The sequence below is a fragment of the Hipposideros armiger genome, unplaced genomic scaffold (genome assembly GCF_001890085.2).
Source record: "Hipposideros armiger isolate ML-2016 unplaced genomic scaffold, ASM189008v1 scaffold_397, whole genome shotgun sequence".
NCBI classification, from domain to species: Eukaryota; Metazoa; Chordata; class Mammalia; order Chiroptera; family Hipposideridae; genus Hipposideros; species Hipposideros armiger.
The window spans coordinates 1,569,717-1,583,760 of NW_017731747.1; the positions used below are offsets into that span (position 1 = coordinate 1,569,717).

General features: G+C 39.6%; 1 protein-coding gene across 1 annotated transcript in view; it reads left to right on the forward strand.

Moving 5' to 3' along the window:
- Positions 1-14,044, forward strand: part of DOCK9 (dedicator of cytokinesis 9) — a 285,969-nt gene that overhangs the window by 166,948 nt on the left and 104,977 nt on the right. The window contains exons 5-8 of the mRNA XM_019663653.1: positions 1,222-1,317; positions 2,277-2,411; positions 7,991-8,165; positions 9,118-9,185. Coding sequence (XP_019519198.1) covers positions 1,222-1,317; positions 2,277-2,411; positions 7,991-8,165; positions 9,118-9,185 — 474 coding nt within the window. The remainder of the gene's footprint in view (positions 1-1,221; positions 1,318-2,276; positions 2,412-7,990; positions 8,166-9,117; positions 9,186-14,044) is intronic.

A 14,044-nucleotide genomic window follows, 5' to 3' on the forward strand; every position in this document is an offset into this window, starting at 1 on the left:
AAAACGACAGCAACTTGTCTGTTCCCCTTCCCCTAATTCCCCAGTACTGTTCCCATCCCCCCAATTACCCAATAAAAATCTTTAAAAAAAAAAAAAAGTCTGGGAAGAGTAGATAGTCACTGAAAACGAAACAAACAAGAAACTCAGTGCTGATGAATAGTGAGAGGGGGAGCAACTGAAATCATGCATGTAAGGGCGCAGAAAACAAACCGTAAAATGCTAGACAGGAAAGTTATCTCTTTCACTGCTAAGCATAACAGCAACAATAAAGCCACCAGTATTAATACTGAGATGGTCTAAAACAAAGCATAAGATGGGTCTTGATGCAATTATGTACTTGATAACAAAAATAAATGTCTAAATTAGAGGCTAGTTTTAGGAGGTGTGAACTGCGTAACCTGACACTGCGTGGCCTCCTCCTCCCAGGGTACCTGTTGAAGGAAATATTGGGCACAGCCTCAAAGGGGAAAGAAGTCACCAGGGAGCACTCATAGAGTGTGGAAGGGCATGGTGGAAGGTTTGCCAGATTGTATATTTGTGTGTGGATATATTTCGCCTGTTTATTATGTGTAGAAATATATGCCTGTATCTTTAGCAACCAGCTGGCAGCTCCACCTCCTTAAACCCAGATCTCAGAGCTTGGGGTTAGAACTTGACTTTTCTAGCTGGTACCTTTCACTTTTCTAACTTTCTTTCTTTCCTCTATCCCTGTTGCATCCTTCCCTCTCTTCTCTGTTGCCCCATCATTGTATCTATCTTTTTTTGATTGACTCACATCCCTTTCCTCCCTTTCTTTATTCACCTTTCCCTGAACTAAGCCTCTGGGAAGTTTTCCAGGAATTTGCTTTTGTCCTTCAACCATAAGGGAGTGTAATTTATAAACATTTTTCATGAAGTCAGGCGAGACCTTACAGCTTGAGTGGTCAAGTATGGTATGTACTTTCTGTGGCTCATTAAACTCTTACAAATAAAAATTTGGACTGCAACTAGCTTTGCCTTTTAATGGACGAGAGTTTCCAGAAGTTTAGGCTTTTTCCCTTGCTTTCTCTGTTAAGTGGATTCTAAAGTGGCTCATTGGTGTTAGTGTCAGATGGTTACTCCAGTAAAGGGGCAAGGGGCAACCTGGCACCAAATGAATGATTTTCCCATTGACCAGACTCATCAGACAAACAGTGTAGGTAATAACGGGAGGTTGACTGTGGTATTTTCATTCTCTTGTAGGATGCTGCTTCCCTTGGCTCTCAGAAGGGGGGCATCACCAAGCATGGGTGGCTGTACAAAGGCAACATGAACAGTGCGATAAGCGTGACCATGAGGGTAAGTAGACCCATCACCCCGCTTTCCCCTCTGATTGTACCCTTTGTGCTCTAGGTCTTAGGAATAATGCTCAAGATGAGTGGGCATTCATCTTGGGTTCTTCCTGACAAAAATGACATTGTCTGGTTAGTAGGATCAACCCCCATTGGGACAGGCCCTTCCACCACTTACCCGCTGTCATCCTGTCACCACCAGCATGAGGAGGTCATCATTGGCCTGGTGTGAAGATCTGATCGCTCACCCAGCCTTTCTTCTCTGTATTAAGTTCAAAAATGATACTTGGTACCTCACAGAACATCACCAAGGGGCTAAACCTAAGCGTTTTTGTGGAGTTCTACTGTGACAAAGTCAAGTAAAGTAAAAATTGAGGACTAAAGAGAAAATGGTTACTTCGGAAGAAGGTTGCAAAGAGCAAAGTAAAAAATTATTCACAAGAGAAGTAGGGCCAGAGAAAGACCAAGACTAATAACAAAGAGAGAAGAAACAATGGAAAGGGTAGGATGGACGGGGAGATAAAAATTAAATTGCAGAAAATGCTGACTGTCCTAATCCTGAGGCTGGAAAATCATTCAGTGTCACGAGGCAGAGAAAAGTTGCTGTTCTGTGTGAGCAAGAAACCCTTGGGACTTGAGAAAGTTTCCATCCTTCTGAGCTGCATCCCAAATTGGACCTCACAGCACACTGCCTTTGGGTGGTTATGTAAAATCCCAATATCTGTGGGTGAGAAAAATGACTTCTGCTTGTTAATTGAACCACCTCATCAGAATTGAAATGCAGTGAAATTATTAGATGTGTTGGAGAGTCTTAACTCACCCAGCTACCTGGGGCATTGGCTAGAATTAGATTTGTTTTGGAGAGAATTGAACTGGTTTTCATATGTGTCTTAATTACGAGTTATTGATAGAGACTGTGACTCTTTTCAGTTTGAAATAATAGCCCTGTGTGTATTTTTCTCTTAGTCATTTAAAAGACGGTTTTTCCACCTGATTCAACTTGGTGATGGTTCCTACAACTTGAATTTTTATAAAGATGAAAAGATCTCCAAAGAACCGAAAGGATCGATATTTTTGGATTCCTGTATGGGTGTGGTTCAGGTAAATATGAAAAGAATTTTATCAAGTTTTTCTCATTTGTAAAAGTGCCATCTGTGAATTAGCGGATTTATGCAAACACTTCCAAAAATGGCAATTTTGTGGTAGAAATATAATAGCTGACTTTAAATAAGAAAAGGCTTATTTTTCATTATTTTAGAAGACGGCAGGTATAACATAGAGGCAGAATTATGTTGTAGTAAGCACGAGTGCTCTTGAACATGAGTTCTTGTGTTTGAAACTTGGATCAGCCACTTGTTACCAGTGTGACTGTGGAACAACTATTACCTGAAGTTTCTTCATTTGCAAAATTTAGATGATAATGTTTCCTTAAGAGGGTAAATAAGAGGACTGGGTGAGTTAACTTGGAAATATTTAGAATAGTTCTTAGCATCTTGATGATGACTTTTATCACTATCATTGTAGTACCTATGGAAGAGTAGTAGCATATTGGTCAAGAGATTCGGTTTCAGATCCAGACTGAGTTCAAATCCCCATTCTACCATTTACCAGCTGTGTAACCTTGGAGATATTTAACCTCTCTGTGCTTCAGTTTCCTCATTTGTTAAATAGTAATAGTACCAGATTTGGTTTCTGATAGGGTTAATTTATACACATAAAGAAGGTTAATTTATACACATAAAGAGCGTATAACAGTGCTGGCACAAGGTAAGTATTCAGCCAATATCATTTATTTTTTTGTCGTAGTGTGGTTGCAGTTGTAGAATTATTCTTAAAAATTATCTTTGATTTTATATAACATGAGTATATTCATATTATAAAAAATCAGACAATACAGATAATGTGGAAGTCCCTATTGACCCCAATTGCTCCCTTTCACAAAGAGCTATTTTTACCAGTTTGGTGTTCTCCTTGTGTACCTTATAGAATTGTCTTTGAAAGCAGGTTGCCAGTTTCCCCAGCTGTCCATCCATCTAGCCACCCACCCACCCATTCCCCCGCCGTTTTTCAGGAATATCTAAGGCAGCAACTTACAAGGCTACATAAAACACAGGATAACATAAATTTACAGTGGGGTTGAAAGCAGAAGAGTGAACAAGGAGTCGGGTAGGGAGGAAATAAACAAAGTGGAATGAAGCAAAAGAGAGTATATGTTATAAAGACCTAACACCAGCTTTGGGTGGGTGATAAACTGGGCTCTATGCTTCCTGGCTTGGAGACCCGTTCAGTCACACAGCACACACAGATACAAACAATCTAATTAGTCAGAAGTGGCCGAGCAATCTCAGAATGAAGACCATTCAGGCATTTCTCTTGGGGGCCTCATACAGAGGGCCCTGTGTAATTAATGAACAGTCTCCTTGACAACCCCTCACAATAGATGCAGTCACCATTATCAGAGAGCCCTCCCTTAAAAATGATTCAGTGTTGGCTAATGACATCAGCCCAAAGCTGGGTTCTATAAGAAAGGTGGTTTTGTGGGGCCAACGTGTTTCAGGCTCGACACACAGCTCTCTGGTTTGACTTGCAGGTATGCATGTTCATGTGTTCACATGTTTACTTAAAATTGACTTGCATTTTCATCCAAGCCATTGTTCATCTGGTGTAAACAGTCAAATGGTGCAGAAAGGTAACACAAAAAGCACATTCCCACCTGCATCACTCCCACCTCACACATTCCCTGCTCTCCTGAAATGATCATTTTCAACTCTTCATTGTTTTTCCTGGGATTTGTCTTCATATTGGTAGAGAAGGAGTGTTCGCTGCTCTTCATTCATTAGTTGTGGACATTATGTGATTGTGATTGGATTTTTAGCGCCTGAAACCTTCTTGCTCTAATCTGGACTATGGTTGACCCTTGAACAGCATGAGGGTTGGAGGTGCCAATCCTCTACAGAGTAAAAAATGCATGTATAACTTTGGACTCCCCCCCAAACTTAACTACTAATAGTTTATTGTTAATGGGAGCCTTACCAATGACATAAACAGTTGATTAACATACTTTGTATGTTTTCTTGACAAATCACCTATGAATGGTGTCATGTATGGTCTTCAAGTGTGTCTGTAAGTTTTTATGAATTTTAACTTTTTATAATTTGTGAATATTTTATGGTACTACATGATAGACTAGTCTCTACATATATTTTATGCATTCATGACATAGCTTTTTCTTAATTTTTTCAACATTTTTAGGCTATGTGGTTCATCTGCAAATTTTCAAACCGTCACAAAACTCAAAAAATGTTTCCAGTATATTTATGATAAAAAATAAAGATCCGTGTATAAGTAGACCCATGCAGTTCAAACCCGTGTTGTTCAAGGGTCCAGATTGCTTTCTCAGCCTCTGCACAGCCACCATCCTGGAAATCCCCTTTGCCTTCCTCCCTGTATTGGATTCCCTAGATCCTATGCCTCGTTCTTTCTTGTTTTACTTTCTTGTTTTGGAGGAGCACATACTCCAGTAGCTTCCTGAGAAATCATGTGTGAGATGTTAAGTTTTTGAGAGTTAGAATATCTGCAGATATCTTTATTTTTATGTTGATACTTGACTGATAGTTTGACTGGATGTAGAAATCTAAGGAAAAATTTACCTTAGAATTGGAAGGCATTCTGTTATCTTCTAGGTGCCAGTGTTGTTTTGAAGCCTGATGTTATTCCCTGTTCTTCGTGATTGTCTGTTTCTCTCTAGTGACCTGAAATTGAGGTTATTGTATCTTGATTTTTATTTTTTTTTGGTATGCATTTTTTTGTTAAGGCATAACACACATATAGAAAATATACACATGATGAATGTGTGACTCAGAGTTTTTACTAAGTTTGGCTCTCTTTCATCTTTTGTGCTGAGAACCCTGTTCTCATTCTGAAAACTCCACCCTATATGTTCTAGCCACTTGGGTTTTCCTGACTGCTGGTCAGTCTTTTCAGCTCAGGGAGACTGCAGGGCTCTGTCTGGGTTCACTTCCTGTTCCACGATCCAGATGTTGCTTCCAAACAGAAAGCTGAGATGATAGGAGGACTCACCTCGTTTATTTCTCTTCTATCAGGGATCACAAGCCTGCCCTGCCTGTTGTCAACTATCTGAAAACAGTTGTTTCATCTATGTTGTCCAGTGTTCTAGTAGTTATGATGTGATACTAAGTCCAGACCCTGTTACTTCATCATGGCCCAGCAGTGCAAGTGAGGGGGACAAACTCAGGTGTTATCAGGGACCAAGCAGCTAATTAAGTGAAAGAAGAGGTCTGGGGATAAAGCCATAAGGAATGCTAGGGACGATGACAAATGGGAACACGGGTGGTCATGTTTAAAGGGGGCTGATGTTCCTGGGTGGAAATACCAGCTCAAGGTTGCCAGATCATCTGGTTTTTCAAGAAAGGCAGAAATACAAAATTTTAGTTAAATCTTGGTATTTTTAATTATTGGTAACTGATTTACAAACCAAGAAACAAAAACACTGTGCAGGACTAATAAAAAGGGGTGGTGGTGGTGGAATACATTAAAGTGTATTTGGGCCGTGGATCAAGAGTATAGCATCACTTAACAGTCACTGAAAATTATTTTGCATCTATAATTGGCATGTGGATATCTGTTATCTAGTATCTCAACTTCAGCAGAAAGCTACCACAGTAAAAACCAAATTATATCTAAGTTGTTTATTCACAGTGTAAAGCAAGAAATACTAAAGTGAATTGTCAATGATGGTGAATTAACTTCTTGTGTGGGGTTCCTAAGTAGGAGTTTGATTTATATTCTTAAGTTGAGAGACTTTTTAAGTCACTTTTTGGTTGAAATTTCTGGCATTGAATTTAAAAAAAGTTTAAAGCAAAACTAAATACGTTTGGCAACCTTATTTGGGAAGTAGGAAGTAATTACTTGTTTTATAGAGTTTTGCTGCCTATTTTCGGCACAGTATATGTAGAGGTGATTTGTAAGTACAGCTTCTCCGGGCTATTGTTCAATCTCTGGAGTGTGGTTTAGAATCTAAGGTTCTGACTTCAATGGGCGTTTCTTTTTTCATATTCTGTTTACAGATGTGGCTGATGGTGTTTTGCATTTAATGAATTGTATCTGAGGCTTCAAAAATGTAAAATAATTTGTTTTTATCCACGTCTATTTGTAAGCTAAGCTCCAAAAGTTGCAGTTTGAGTGTTTTGGTTTTTTTTTTTTTTAATATTGCTTTTGGGCATTGTAAAAATTAGTTGATTCATGCTGTGAGTTTGAAGAAATGCCTAAACTTAAATTTTAAAATAGACCTGAAAGAAATCCAGTTTAGAATCTTAAGCCCTAAAAGTATTTTAGAACCTTGAAGTGATTACACTTATTTCGCGACTAAGAAAACAGGATCGGAAAGAGGAATAATTCAGAATCAAGGCCCAGTGTCCTCCCCACCTTGTAACTTTTTATTTTCATAATCGTGAATATGTGAGGAGTGGGAAGGAGAGTAAACGCTTTTCACTTCCAGCCTTTGACTTCTCTGCTACTTGCCTTGAAGTAAAGTTTCAGTGAGGTCCAGGGGGCAATTACGGAGCCCACAGCGGGCCGTCTGTACACAGTTGTTTGTGTGGCTTTGCTGGGAGCGGCACTCTTCGTGGTCCTGAGAACTACACAGAGACGCCTTTGGGAGGGTTGCCCTGTCCCTGAGACCCGCACTGAGGAGCCCCCTCAGGGACTGCAGCCACCCAGCTGGAATTTTAGTGGATGAGGGGTCTGCTCTGCCCCGCACAGGTTGGTGGGAATTTGGGATATCATGTCCCTCTGTCTTCCTGTACCTACAAGGAATCTTGTACCAAGGCCTTCAGAGCTGAACCTCTATCTAGTGTGGTCAGGGGCAGCACTATTACTCCCCAGGGGATTTTTGTTAATACCTAGAGACATGTTTCATCTTCACAACTGGGGCGTATGCTGCTGGCAGCTAGGGGGTAAGGCCAGGGATGCTGCTAACCACCTAACATGCACAGGACAGCCCCCACAGCAGAATTATCAGCCCCGATATCAGCAATCAAGAAACCCTGGCCTAGGATATGTTCATCCTTCATCACTTAGTGCACATGCATTACTTTCATAAAAGCCAGAGAGAGGGATGGGCGAAGGTAGACATGATGTCCCCAATACCTTTCGCGACTCATAAATGATGAGGAAGTCCCAGATGAAGAAGTCAAACATATTGATAGATAATCGTTTTCTTTTAAAAATGTAGTACCACACACTAGTTCATTTAAAAAAAATAATAAGAGCTAGGGGAATTGAAAATATTCAGTGAAATTTCATTCAGATATTTTTAAAGAGCCTGTTATTTGCTAGGCAGTATTCTGGAAATGGGGGTATGGCACTGAACAAAAGAAATCTCTGCCCTGAGGAGCTTCCATTTCATTGGAGGGGACAGACAACAAATAAGATGAATATGTTAAATACGTAATGAGTCAGATGGGAAAACAAAACTACGGAGTAAGTAACGCAGGAAAGGTGGGTAGCGGTGGGTTGTATAGGAGAGGGGCTTGCATTTTTAAATAGCTTTGTCCAAAATGCCTGTGAGATAGCACCCATCAGCAGCTAATAAAGAGAAAAAATGTTAAGGCCGTTCCAGTTCATTTAAAATAAGTCTCTTTACCCTTTTTCCATTTCAGAACAACAAAGTCAGGCGTTTTGCTTTTGAGCTCAAGATGCAGGACAAAAGTAGTTACCTTCTAGCAGCGGACAGTGAACTGGAAATGGAAGAATGGATCACAATCCTGAACAAGATTCTCCAGCTCAACTTTGAAGCTGCGATGCAAGAAAAGCGAAATGGAGACTCGCATGAAGGTAGGTCGGCCTGGCTTTCCCAGGTACAGGCACTCTGCGGTGTCTTTACTTTTCTCAGAGGGTATAGAGAGTAGACATATGTATTGTACAGGTACATGAGAGGTGGGACAGATATGAGCTCTTTACAGATAGTGGATTTCCTACCCTGACAACGTTTTTATAAGGAAATCGTGGCATGGGACGAGCCACAGCTTTGGAGGCAGAAAGGAAGACCTGAGTTCAAATCCCAGCAATAAATACCATTTTCAGCTGTGAGACCTTGGGCAAGCTACTTACATTTTCTGAGCCTTGGTTTACTCACCTGTAAAATGGGCATAAGAAATGGATGGTGCTGGTCGATGGGAAGAGTAAATAAGAAAATGTATCTCTAGTACCTATCATAGAGTCAGCATTTAAAATACTCATTACAGTTATTCTTGTTATTAATCAAAGCCTTTTTGGAATTTTCAAGACAAAATGAGGATGGGCAGAAGCCCCAGATTAAATTGGTAGGAAAAATCTGGCAATGTTTTTGACAATTCATGTTGTTGTTTTTTTTTCAGTTCCTTAGGTGATTCTCAACTCTGGCTGTGTCTTAGAAATGCCTGGGAACTTAAAGAAAATATTCTTTCCTTTGTCCCACCAAAGACTCTGAGTTTGTTGGCTTGGGGTGGAGCCTGGGGAGGCCTGACTTTCAGTGTGGCCGATGGGTGTGGCCCTGTCGCTGGCGTTCATGGCTAGCATCAGTTGTAATTAGACAATGCCCATGCTGTGCCCGCTGTCAAGTGTTCATCTCTCACCACTGGGTCTACGCATCTGTGCTCTTTTAAAGCTCCGAGGTGTTTCTAATGGGTATCCAGAGTTGAAAACCACTGCATTTGAGGTCATATAAGAGAAATGGCCTTCCTCCTCCTGTTGTCAGTAAGATATGTTCAACTCTGAGTGACTTGGGTAATCTGTTTTGCCATTTTAGATGATGAACAAAGCAAATTGGAAGGTTCTGGCTCCGGTTTAGATAGCTACCTGCCTGAACTTGTCAAGGTAACATCATTTTAAATCGTCCGCCCTTCATAGAATGATATTGAAATACTCCTCATTTCATCTGTTGCAATGATTAATATTTACATTATAGTAAATCATTACAATGACACTGCAGTTACTGCCCTTTGTTTTCTGACCTGAATACTAGGTGAGGTGAAATATATTACTGACCTGAGTCAGATTTCAGTCTGTTTTCCAGAAATTGCCTTATAAAGTATTCTCTTTTAGTGTTTTTCTGTCCATAATATTTCATATTGCATTACATGTATTGAAGAAATATCCAAAATACACAGGTACATGTTCCCATGGTAACATGGTACTTCACACATATGCATCCCTCATTTAAGTTAATAGACACAATTCCAAAGATGATGGAGCCATGTTAATCTTGCCACTGAACCAAAGAGGGGTCATTTGTGTTATATAAATTGTTCATGGGTCACTGTGAATGGAAAAAGAAAAGTTACACTGGTTTTTTATAATTTTGAGAAACTTACATTTTACTGAAAAACACAAAGAAAAAACAACCATATTCCTACCACCCAGATTCAACATCTGTTGCTATATTGTCCATTTAGCTTCCATATTTTTTAAAGAAATAAAATATGAGTTATAGTTGAAGTTCTTTTAAATATCATCCTTATTTCATTCTGGTTTTTTTCCTGCAACCTCAACCAGAGACAACCACTATTATGAGTTTTCTGGGGTTACTTTCATTTAATTTTTATATCTAATGACATATATGGTTGTTTTGTATGTTTAAAAATGTTATATAAAGGCTAACTTATTATTCTGCACTTGCTTTAGTTTTTAGTTCAGCATTGGTTTGTTTTTTAATTTTTGAAAATTTACTTTTCAATTACCATTACATACAATATTATATTGGTTTCAGGTGTATAAAACAACATAGTGATTAGACAATAAGTCTATTACCCATCTGACACTGCATATGGCTATTATAGCATTATTAGTTCAGCATTGCTTTTGAGATCTATCCAAGTTGGTATATAGGCCTAGTTCACCACTTTTATTGCATTGTGTAAGCATTTTTTGTGTTATCCTATTACTTACAATTTTTTTCTATTACAATGTTACAATGAATATCCTTGTATTTGTCTCCTTATGTGCATCTATGAATGATTCTTTTTTAAATGAGAGAAATGTCTTTGTCTTCTTTGGCTCTTTATATTCTTACCCTGTTACTGCCTTTCTATTCTTTTTTTTTTTTTTCCAAATACAGTGAAATAGAGACTCTATACACCCACATCTTAAACACTGTAATAGAAAACATGGTTTATCTATATACGATTATAAATAGACTGGCATTCAGCATTGGCCTTTACTTTAGACAACATGATTGTTCTAAAATGTAAAATCTCCCTCCCTGGCTAGGACTGTAGAGTATTGTTTTTCTTAGGACTTGACTGTTACCACACAGTATCTTTTTAGCACCTGCTTATTAAAGCTAATTTTAGTGCCACCATTTAGCCACCTTTTAGGCTGGGAAGAGTGTTGGTGTGTTTGCTTTTTCGTGTTATGAACTTGTATGTATCATATTTTGCATTGAGATTCACTGTATTGTTTCTGGATGTTGTGGGGTTCATAATTTCTCAAAGCAAAATGCTTGTTGAAACAGAGAATATATGCATTGCAATCTAGAATTCAGAGAGTAACTTTCTGCACTTACTGGGTGAACACAGTGGATAACTATTGGGTTGTCGGACAAGTCATGACGTATTTTTTTATGTTTTTTGCAATAAAAGATTCATATTATTTGAGCCTAATGTTGATTAATTAGAAATCTGTATTTTTTCAAACAATGAAGACATACAGGAGTTGTGCCCTCCTTTCTTCTTTCATTGCCTACTGCCACCTAGCCAGCATAATGCAGAATTCTTTGATCCTAAGACCTAGGGAGATTAAAACAAAACAAACAAACAAAAAACCTGGGTTATATAATGTTGAGCTAAAGAACACACACACACACACACACACACACACACACACACACACACTATATATATATATATATATATATATATATAACATATTTGGAGCGATTGTCAAACTGTGGGTAAAAACCAAGGTAGCTGAAGTTATTTTAGTTGGTAAAAGCAATTTTTAATTGGTTTCAACCCTCATTTATTACTTTTTGTTTTGTTTTTAGTTTTTATTCTTTTTTATGGAAGTAGAACTTCCAGTAAAATGCTTGAGCGCTAATTGTACAGCAGGATGGAGTTCACATTTGTGCATGCACATAGCCACCACTCCTAACAATATATAGAACATTTCCAGCACCCAGCAGACTGTCGTATAGCCCCCTCTCAGCTGATACCCTCATTCTTTTGACTTCTATCATTGTAGATTAGTTTTGACTGTTCTAGATCTTTCTATAAATGGAATCATACAGTATGCACTCTTTGTGACAGGCTTCTTTAGCTCAATCTTATGTGACCCAGATTTTTTTTTTAAATGGATAGAATTGAATAGAGAATATTAAAGTACACTGGTCTTAATAATGATAGATATTATTTGATAGATAAATATAGATAGATATGGATATAAAGTGTATGTGCTTTGGGTTGTGATATAAATTATTTTTTACTGTGGGTTATGGTCAAAGCGTGAAAAATGGGGTGTTATAAAGGGTTTAACTGCTGGTTTTTTTAACCCCAGCTCTCACGTGTTTTAAAAATATTTTTATTTTAAGGAGGTAGATCGAGGCAGAAAGTAGTTTGCCAAGGGGAAAAAGAAAAAGAATAGAGGAAATTAAAATGTATTGTCATTCACTCAGTGTGCTGCCATCACGCTTGTAGGTGACAGGTGTCCATCCGCGATGCCCTTTGTCAGCCTGCTCTGGGCTATGCAGTGAGGGGCCCAGGCACCTACTCCGCCCAGTGGCTCTGGGGTGGGGATCATTTGTACCTGTTAAGAAAGCAGGGAAATAGACGGTTGCTAGTCATCCTGATTTTAGAAGGAATGGATTCAATAGTTGGAGAATCTGCGATTGAAGTAGAGAAGCGGAGGGGGAGGGAGAGGCTCGAGGCACGCAGCAAGGAGGGGAATTTCGTCAGGGGATGAAGAGGTAGAGAGGTCAACACCAGGGAAGGAAGGTGTGAGAAAGCATCCAGGGGGAGAGCAGGCCACAGTTAAGCAGGCGTGCAGAGAAAGGGCCAGATCAAGGCGGGCAGGCAGAAGGTGGTTAAAGGTGTGCTTTAACGGCAGGCCCCTCTCGGGTCAACTCCTCTTGCTGCTTCATTTATCCTGTTGCCCTGGCTTTTGTTTCCCACTATGACTGAGACATAACCAAACAGGATGTGGATGGCCGGAAGGCATTTTAGGACAAAAATAACTGATGTCTCATTCTGGAATATAATGGAGGGGTCCTTTACATACGGTAGGGATGATATGGACTTACGTTCTCAAAACATTTTTCATATTCTTGACCCTTACATTTGTACATTTAGCACCGAACTTCGTTATTATTTTCTTATTAGGCAACATGATGTATTTACCCTAAAACCTGTTCTGTTCTTTCTGTTGTCTAATACGGAACCAAACATGCTTGTAAATGTACCAGCATTTATAGTATCAGCGGACTTACTCTTATAAACATATTTATTGAATACACAAACTGTAAAGTTAGTTCATTGGTTTCTTCCCTTCAAAGTCTAGGGTTAATATGATCAGATTGTAAGCTCATTTGTTATTTAATAATTTCTTTCTCTGGTTATACATTTCTCACAAGTGACATTGGGATATATATCACCTTCTTGTGTAAAGCCAGTATGAAGAAAACGCTTATGCTCGCATCTTGTATTTTTTTTTCCTCTTCTGCTTTTCTATTTTTGAGCTTGTATGTACTCAAAGAAGAGCAAGTCACCTTAATTTGGTCTCCCCATGTGGATCTGAAAGAGAAACATTGTTTCATGTTAATCCAAAATTGCTCACATCCAATTATCACTTCTTTTTAGCTAATGAACTTATCTTGTGAGATAAGTCTTCCACAGTTGAGCACAGGATACAGTATGGTGTTTCAAACTTTATAGTCTCACTGAGGTTGAGTAAGGGTCAGGCAGCCAGGCTCAGGAGTATATGTTAGAATCCAAACAGTTTCACATACACCTTTTGTAATTTTTTAAACCAAGTCTGTACTAGATGCTTCCTTCCCTATATCCTAATCTAGAAACCTATGTCATTGTATCATGCTACAAGGGAATTGGCTAGGGTTGCATTTGTGAGGTCAGCTGTTGTTCCATTTCTTGGGCCTCCTTATTCTAGAATGCTTTATTACAGCTTTGTGATGCAGAGGATGAGACGACGGTCCTAGGGAGTTAGCTATCTTGGACGTAGTGGAAGCAAATCATGACCGCTCTTTAAAAAGTTTATATTCTGGGCCGGCCAAGTGGCGCTTTGGTTAAGAGCTGGCTTGGGACGTCAGTTCTGAGCAGCAGGGACCCGGTTCGGATCCCACATGAGTGCCAGTGACACTGCCCTCTACAGCCAGGATGGTAAACAACAGCTTGACCTGGAGCTGGGCTGCTTTTAGTCGCCGGCGATGGCGTAGGCTGTAGCCCCTGCTGCAGTGGGCTGCCCTGAGCTACCATGAGTGGCCAGCAGCCAGCATGAGTGGCCGGCAGCCGGCATGAGCTGCCAAGAGCTGCCGTGAGCAGCCGTCCAGAGGCTGGTGACTGATCTGCCTCGCCCGGGAAGAGCACAATGATAATACCAACAACATGGGCCAGTGAAGCAACGTCCTCCACAACTAGACTGAAGAACAAAAGGACAGCAACTTGGCTGTTCCCCTTCCCCGATTCCCCAATGCTGTTGCCCTCCCCCAATTCCCCAATAAAATCTTA